This window comes from Telopea speciosissima, chromosome 8 (genome assembly GCF_018873765.1).
Source record: "Telopea speciosissima isolate NSW1024214 ecotype Mountain lineage chromosome 8, Tspe_v1, whole genome shotgun sequence".
NCBI lineage: Eukaryota > Viridiplantae > Streptophyta > Magnoliopsida > Proteales > Proteaceae > Telopea > Telopea speciosissima.
The window spans coordinates 60067272-60076098 of record NC_057923.1 but is presented as its reverse complement, the minus strand read 5'-3'; the positions used below and the strand labels follow the sequence as shown (position 1 = coordinate 60076098).

Sequence of the window (8827 nt, the reverse complement as noted above, 5' to 3'; positions counted from 1 at the left end):
TTGGAATGCATTTTAGGTCAAGAACACGTTAAGAGACGAGAGAGGAAAAAAAAGAAAAAAAACATAAAAAAGAAGAAAGTTTGGTATGTTGTTTGCATCCAAATTCCACAAATTGGGATTCGATTATGTGTGCCATAGGGCCGTCCGCTGCACGCTGCCATGAAGGAGTCATCACTTTTAAATTTGGTTTGACAAAATGGAAAGGTGGGACCCGCCACAATTATGGATGGTGGGAGGTTACAAACCCCACATGGCCACATGGTGCCAAATAGTTATCAGTAGTTATGATAACTAACAAGTAGGAGCATTTAATCTATAAAAGGGAGAAGTCTCCATTGAAGAAGAGGACAGCACTCAACGGATCAACAAAACACAATCTGCACTTTATCTTTATTTTATCTTATCTTTTCCTTTTTTCTTTCAGGATGTAATCATTCATCCTTTTTTGTAAGTTTTTGCTGGAGTTGGGTTCCAGCCACCAATGCCTCATTGACTTGTGTTTCAAGGGGCATTCATGTAGGCCTTGCTTGGAGAATAACTCCAGCAACCATGTCTTTTGGCCCGTGTTTCATAAGACAACCATCATCAGAACCAAGTTTGCAAGCTTCGACACATCATCGCTAAACAAGATGTGGGAACTTCAACGGATACGCTACAGGCAACAAGAGATTTGGTGTGGTTAGCGTAGTTTAACACCAAGTTGTACATGTTCAACAGTCCGTAAACGACAAGTGTAAGTGTCTTCAATGGCTATGTAATTGTCAAGCAACAATTTGATTTCCAATCTTCTTCTTTGCTTTGTCCATCACGATTTGCTTTTACTCAAAAGACCTTAGAGCTACTCAGGCACGGAAGGATCCTCTTCTCGTCCTGGTTCGAAGTCAGAACGGGTTGTTTTCAACCTCTTAGAAAAGGCCGTTTTGCCAGTCAGGACAGGCCGTTTTGTCTCGGTCTGAAGGTAGAACAGGCCGTTCCGTCAATCAGGACAGGCCGTTTCATCTCAGTCTGAAGTTAGAATGGACTGTTTTGTCCTGGTCGGAAGCTAAGACCGGCCGTTTCCAGTTCCGTTTGGGCCTGCATCAAAGGCCCTGGCACGCCCGCGCTACTTCCACCACGTGCGTCGTGCCCCTGTGTTAGGTGTTGGATTTTTTCACTAACACATTTTCAAATCCAACACCCACACACAGGGGCACAGCGCACGTGGTGGAAGTAGCGAGGGCGTGCCAAGGCCTTTGACGCAGGCCCAAACGGAACTAGAAACGGCCGGTCTTAGCTTTCGACCAGGACGAAACGGTCTGTTCTAACTTCAGACTGAGACAAAATGGCCTATCCTGATTAACAGAACAACTTGTTCTACCTTCAGACCAAGACAAAATGGCTGTCCTGACTCGCGAAACGATCGTTTCTAAGAGGTCGAAAATAGCCCGTTCTGACTTTGAACCAGGACGAGAAGGGGATCCTTCCGTGCCTGAGTAGCTCTAAGGTCTTTTGAGTAAAAGCAAATCATGGTGGACAAAGCAAAGAAGATGATTGAAAATCAAATTGTTGCTTGACAATTACATAGCCATTGAAGACACTTACACTTGCTGTGGTGGAAGTAGCGCGGGTGTGCCAGGGCCTTTGACGCAAGCCCAAATGGAACTGGAAACGGCCGGTCTTAGCTTTCGACCTGGACGAAACGGTTCGTTCTAACTTCAGACTGAGACGAAACGGCCTGTCCTGATTGACGGAACGGCCTGTTCTACCTTCAGACCGAGACAAAACGGCTTGTCCTGACTGGCGAAATGGTCATTTCTAAGAGGTCGAAAACAACCCATTCTGACTTCGAACCAAGACGAGAAGGGGATCCTTCCATGCCTGAGTAGCTCTAAGGTCTTTTGAGTAAAAGCAAATCGCAATGGACAAAGCAAAGAAGAAGATTGAAAATCAAATTGTTGCTTGACAAGTACATAGCCATTGAAGACACTTACACTTGCCGTCTACGGACTGTTGAACATGTACAACTTGGTGTTAAACTACGCTAACCACACCAAATCTCTTGTTGCCAGTAGCGTATCTGTTGAAGTTCCCACATCTTGCTTAGCGATGATATGTCGAAGCTTGCAAACTTGATTCTGATGATGGTTGTCTTTTGAAACACGGGCCAGAAGACATCATTGCTGGAGTTATTCTCCATGCTAGGCCTACAAGAATGCTCCTTGAAACATAAGCCAATGAGGCATTGGTGGCTAGAACCCAACTCCAGCAAAAATTACAGAAGGGATGAATGATTACATTCTGAAAGATAAAGACTGGAAATGATAAAATAAAGATAAAATGCAGATTGTGTTGGGTTGATCCGTTGAGTGCTGTCCTCCCTCTTTTGCTTGGCTTTGTCTTTTATAGAAGATAGACTTGGTAACTCGCATAACCAACCATTCCACTTGCTTCCTTGATTGGGGCCACTTTCACTCCAAAAATGCTTATCCCTTGTGCCATGTGGCCATGTGGGGTTTGAAACCTCCCACCATCTATGGTCATGGCAGGTCCCACCTTTTCACTTGGTTAAATCAAAATTTAAAATGGTAACTCCTTGGCAGCGTGCAATGCACGGCCCTATGGCACACATAATCGAATCCCAATTTGTGGAATTTGGGTACAAACAACGCCCCTCACAATCCCGTTTGAACGAGGCCACACAAGTTCGAATGGGATTGTGGATGTATTTTAATCAGTCTCCAATTTGAGCTCTTGACTGAAATACGACGCCACTGTCAGGAATGGATATTGCTGCCCTTGGTTTGCCTGATTCAGGGATGGGATCCTTCATCGATACTTCTTCTTCCTTGAACCATCATGATTTTGCTTTCTGGCATCCCACCGGGCGTGCCAAAATGTGTTGGTGAAAAAATCCAACACCCACACACAGGGGCACAACGCACGTGGTAGAAGTAGTGCGGGCGTGCCAGGGCCTTTGACGCAGGCCCAAACGGAACTGGAAACGGCCGGTCTTAGCTTCCGACCAGGACGAAACGGTCCGTTCTAACTTCAAACTGAGACGAAACGGCCTATCCTGATTAACGGAACGGTCAGTTCTACCTTCAGATCGAGACAAAATGGCCTGTCCTGACTGGCGAAACGACCGTTTCTAAGAGGTCGAAAATGGCCCGTTTTGACTTCGAACTAGGACAAGAAGGGGATCCTTCCATGCCTGAGTAGCTCTAAGGTCTTTTGAGTAAAAGCAAATCACAATGGACAAAGCAAAGAAGAAGATTGAAAATCAAATTGTTGCTTGACAATTACATAGCCATTGAAGACACTTACACTTGCCGTCTACGGACTGTTGAACATGTACAACTTGGTGTTAATTAACTACGCTAACCACACCAAATCTCTTGTTGCCAGTAGCGTATCTGTTGAAGTTCCCACATCTTGCTTAGCGATGATCTGTCGAAGCTTGCAAACTTGATTTTGATGATGGTTGTCTTTTGAAACACGGGCCAGAAGACATGGTTGCTGGAGTTATTCTCCATGCAAGGCCTACATGAATGTCCCTTGAAACACAAACCAATGAGGCATTGGTGGCTGGAATCCAACTCCAGTAAAAATTATAGAAGAGATGAATGATTACATCTTGAAAGATAAAGACTGGAAATGATAAAATAAAGATAAAATGCAGATTGTGTTGGGTTGATCCGTTGAGTGCTGTCCTCCCTCTTTTGCTTGGCTTTGTCTTTTATAGAAGATAGACTTGGTAACTCCCATAACCAACCATTCCACTTGCTTCCTTGATTGGGGCCACTTCACTCCAAAAATGCTTATCCCTTGTGCCATGTGGCCATGTGGGGTTTATAACCTCCCACCATCTATGGTCATGGCAGGTCCCACCTTTCCACTTGGTTAAATCAAATTTTAAAATGGTAACTCCTTGGCAGCGTGCAACGCACGGCCCTATGGTACACATAACTGAATCCCAATTTGTGGAATTTGGGTACAAACATATGCATTCTCATTCATGGATAATAAAGAATTATTAGAGGCGACCCATTCTAAAATGCGCTATCTACCCCATCCACCTTCTGGCTGAGAACGAGAATAGTCTGTTCCAAATGACATTCTCATTCTATGTTAACAATGCATTCTAAATTCTAAGAATGCATTAAAAGAAACACAACTTGATTCTATTGAAAAAAAAATCAGAGATCACCCAGGTACTGCTAAATGGTGAATGGAAATACACAAGAGGTTTTAGATACATAGAACACGATATATTAATTTTGATCAATCTAAAATTTGACGTATGAATAATCCACATCGTTTTCTATACTTCTAATGCAGAGAATTGCTACATCACTCTTTCACATGGCAAAAAGCACAGGGCATGCTGTAATATTTTTTCTTGTATTAATTATCAAATACTATTTTCATATCATCAACTTTTGTTACAAATGATTCTTGCTTAAGCCACCAGTTATTGATTAGAAAGTTCTTTCTTTAAATTCATTAATTGTTTCTTGAGATTAATTTCTCTCCGATCAAGTTTTTAAACCTTGATGCTTATGCCTTACTATAAGTTCCTCAAGTGTGAAGACCTGCAATTAGATAGGACCTACTCTCACCCAAGAGATTCAATTACAACCAAGTAATCTTTAAAAAAATCCACTTGAGTTTACTTGTTAACCTCCCTTAGTGAGACTAGTTCACCTACCCAGAGTTAACATCTATTCCACATCTTTCATTAAGAGTGCACGAAAGAGTATTTATGAAAACAGAAAGACAGATGTCATCACCTAACCGTACGTGCACGTGAACCAAACTCTTCTCTAATCCATAATATTAATGATCAATTCTATAACAAGGATTGTTATGTCATAGTGTGAAATAAAGAGGTTGAGCCCAGACAAATGGGGTGGGCAAAATGGTCGTCCCATCCCCCTAAATGATGGAAATACCGCCTTTATGTGTCTGGGTGCATCCTGCGCTGCGGCACAAAGAACATTGACCCAAGAAAAAATTATAAAAGCCAAAGCCCATATGGAATAAACAAAATTACAAAAGTTAGGCTCTGTTTGTCTCTACCCGTCCAAAGCTGTCATGAGCTTGAGTTTGGTGGCTACCTACACTTGACTTTCTCTGCTCCACGGTTTGTCAATTACCAAAAATATAGATTTCAATACAGTCCACAGTGCTTTAACTCGGTGTACAAACCAAACAGAGCCTTCGGAAAAGTATTACAGTAAAACAAGAATTCAAAGTTAATGCTTTTGGGATATAATTACAGACATGGTTAATTAGGCTGAGATTTTCCCATTTAGATATTTGCAGAAGATCTTAAGCCACTTGCTTGTTAAGTGTCTTAATTACTTCTTTAAATTAAGATAATTAAATCTGGAGATAATTCTCACTAATCTCTGCCTTCTTTCTCTTCCTGATCTCCATTGGAACTTCCAACCTTACTCCAAAAAGCTTTGGCCTTTTATCTTCTTCTTTATCATTCTTTGAACCAGTAAAAATAGCCACCAAATCAAGTAGTTCTTGACACTTCTTCTTCATATTTATAAGCTCTGAGCTTAAAACTCCATTCTCTGTCTTCAATCTCTTATTTTCATTAAAGATGCTGCTGTAACCAGACGAAGAGGACGATGTCGATCCTCCCTCTTCATCAGACTCTTGTGGTGCTATTTGGGTTGGTGCAGTGGCGGTGTTATGAGAACCCTTATTCGTCCATGCTTTTCTTCGCCGGATTTTGCATAACAAATTCCTTGAACCTCTTCGAAACATGTCATTACAGAACTCCCACCTATTGGTTGTGACTTTCCGGAATCCCTATAAAATAAAATATTATTCAGTATTTGGACACCTTTTTTGTAACGGCTAGCTTTTAAGGATGAATTAATACTTACATATGTATTGAGTTGTCGGACGAAACTTGCGAAATTGGAGTGCTTGAAGAGAGTTGGAAGTAAATCACCTGCAAACTCGGCAGGTTTCCATACTACGAAAGAAGTTCCATCGGCGTTCCAAGAGATTATGTCGTCAGTGGTCGGATCTTCGACGAGCATGTAAGTCTTGGACAAGAAAGGTGGTGGAGAGGATCTCCTAACATATTCTTCTAATAGACCTTTATCAAAATCATGTTCTTCAGTGATGATTGCCAGAGCCATGGTTTTTTGGTCTTTAAATTCTCTATATATTATTTACAGTAAAGAGAAGAGAAAATCAATAAAACTGAGAAAGAAGAGGGAGGGAGGAAGGATGTCTTAGCTGGAGAAGAGGAGGAGGGAATTTAAAAACTCCCAATCCCAACAATAGAAACCCAACACGATTCCACAGTTCATGAGAAATGTGAGGAGGAAGGCTCTTGGTCTTCTCTAATCTTGAAAATCTTGAAAATAGAAGAAGAAATTAATGAAGAATTGTTTGAAACGTCTGAACAAAGTCCACCTCTTCTTATATAGCTCCCGTCAGAAAGAACTGCACAATATATCTCCATTTTGCACTCAACTGTTACATAGTCTTAAAGCTGCGTTTGGCTGTCATTTGGGTTGGAACTGTTCCAATTTATTTTTAAATTTTTTTAGGGGAAGATATTCATACACGAAAAATTATCTCCTCCAGTTCCTTGCCCGGCCCAACTCCCTAGTCCATCTAATAAGGAGGAGGGGGGTACACCCCACCCGTGTAGAGTGTTTGGACAAGGGTAGGGGGGTCATTGCATCCCCGTATTAAAGGGACTGGAGAACTGGCCCAGACAGGGTACATGGGAGATTCTCCCATCAACTCCATCAAATAAAGGGGACATGGATTTTTATGTTATTTCGGATTAGCATTTATGTCAATCTGACTGCATTTAATGCAGATCGTGCACATACACGGCTGTACATGAAAACGTTTGCTAAGTACAAAAAATCTTCAACAAATTATTTGTGTGAATAAGAAATTGAAAGAATAAAGTATGAATAGCTAGATCCGAAGGATGAGGATCTTCTAGAATGAGATGATCTCATTCCAAATGCAACCAAACGCAGCCTTAAATAAATTCAAAATGGTTATGATCACGAGGTCCAAACAGGTTATAGACGTGAACCATCGTAATTAGAAGAAACTATTTCTCTTTCTCTTATTTTAATATTCCTATTAGGTGTGGATGACTGAATGTGTGGATTTGTTCTTGAATGATCCAATTATTTGTCCTTTTTTGGGTTTCCCTGGCCTTCTCTCCATATCTTCTACCTTAACAGCTAGAGTAGGACTTTAGATATAGTTTAGAAAGACTTTTTGACTTTAATTTTTGGTATTAATAGGTAGGGGATGTAAACGGATCGGATTCAGCTCGGATAGTGCTATATCCGCATCCACATTTGATTAGCTTTTAAACGGATTTGAATAGTGCTAAACAGATACGGATCGGATATTTTATCCATTTACATGTAAATATAGTTTTTCGGATAGTTATAGCCTATCCATATCCGTATTCATTTAGTTTTCGGATGAATTCAAATAGTGCTAAATAGATACGAACACGAATATAGAAATGGATTTTGGCTATTCATTTATATCCCTATTAATAGGTGTGACTCTCAGAGTTTTCTCACAATTTGTGGATAGAATCATATGGAAGGGATGGGGGGTTTGGTGGTGTTCTTCCTAAGATTGGGTGACATAATTCGTAGAAGCTAGACGGTTTTGAGACGTTTCTGATATATATTTTTTTGTTTTCATATAAGGAGAGAAAGCTAGAAGCTGAGCTTTCTTGAATATTGACTAATGAATGAGTATTACTTTGTGGGTTTGAGAGGCAAATTGTCTTCACCAACCATTTGCTTTCACATTTGAAGGGGTATTTTGATGAGAGGGGGTTGAGATCAAGTGATGGTAAGAAGAATGTGGCCAAACGTGGTTGCATGACACATGCCATATTAATAAGGCTGCAATCAAGATGTTGACCTTTCTCAATACCTAGCCTGTTAGCCAGGCCAGATCAACCCTAGTCAATTTGAGAATATTATTCATACCTACAACATAGGTCAAATGATCCTTTCTTTTATAAGGATCAAGTTTTTCTTCATCCATGGTGAAGAGAGAATCTCTTAAGCCATGGTATTTTTTACTCTCTAATTTGATTGAGGAAGGGTACTTCAAACTTTGGATGATAGAGAGTGGAAACTTTCACGTCTAAAGAAGCAACATCTGAATCATGTGCTCTTTTATCCGGTGAATCAAAAAGAAAGAGAGATCATCCTTTGAATAATACGCTGAATCAAAGGATTAGACTTGTTATAGTTTTAATGATAAAATTCATGATCAAATTATCTCTCTTCACCCTAGGTGATGAAATTTTGTTCGCAATCTATTAATTTTAGGATAAAGTTTTTCTTAAGTTACTATGAAGGGAAATTCCTTGAACGATTGATACTTGAGCCCAAAATATGACTTAAGGAAAACTTTTTAATCGATTAACGCTTAAGCCCAAAATATTTAGTAATCAATTGAGCCGATATCGGAATTTAAGTGATGGATTTAGAACCGCCCTACCAGTGCCGGGCCAATTTTTGACACCCCCAGCTAAAACCCCAAACTACTGTAGAAAAACTTTCCCCTTAATTGTAAAAAGACTAATTTTGAAAAGATTGTAAAATATTTTAGTCCATATACTCTCATCATGTGTAGATAAAACTATTTCGTTTAGAAGATTCATTTGGCAGTACATGTCTACCAAATTCATGTCAACTCAATCTAGAAACCAAAAAAATTAAATTATTATGATACTGAATTATTTTTTTTTGGGACGATATAATAACAAAAAAGAAATTAACAAAAAAAAAAAAAAAAAAGGGAGTCAGAGGAA

General features: G+C 40.0%; 1 protein-coding gene across 1 annotated transcript; it reads right to left on the bottom strand.

The window, feature by feature from the left end:
• Positions 1-5357: 5357 nt before the first annotated feature.
• LOC122670973 (heat stress transcription factor B-3) lies at positions 5358-6392 on the bottom strand. The gene is made up of 2 exons (XM_043868034.1): positions 5883-6392; positions 5358-5805 (listed from the first exon to the last, which is right to left on the bottom strand). The coding sequence occupies exons 1-2, from the start codon at positions 6141-6143 to the stop codon at positions 5362-5364; spliced, it is 705 nt and encodes a 234-aa protein (XP_043723969.1). The 5' UTR covers positions 6144-6392; the 3' UTR covers positions 5358-5361.
• Positions 6393-8827: the final 2435 nt, after the last annotated feature.

Bases quoted from the DNA above. Each gene is read 5' to 3' on its own strand.
- LOC122670973 (XM_043868034.1), bottom strand. From the start codon at position 6,143: ATGGCTCTGGCAATCATCACTGAAGAACATGATTTTGATAAAGGTCTA. The intron at 5,806-5,882 runs GTAAGTATTAAT...TTTATTTTATAG, and splicing joins TCCGACAACTCAATACATAT to GGATTCCGGAAAGTCACAAC.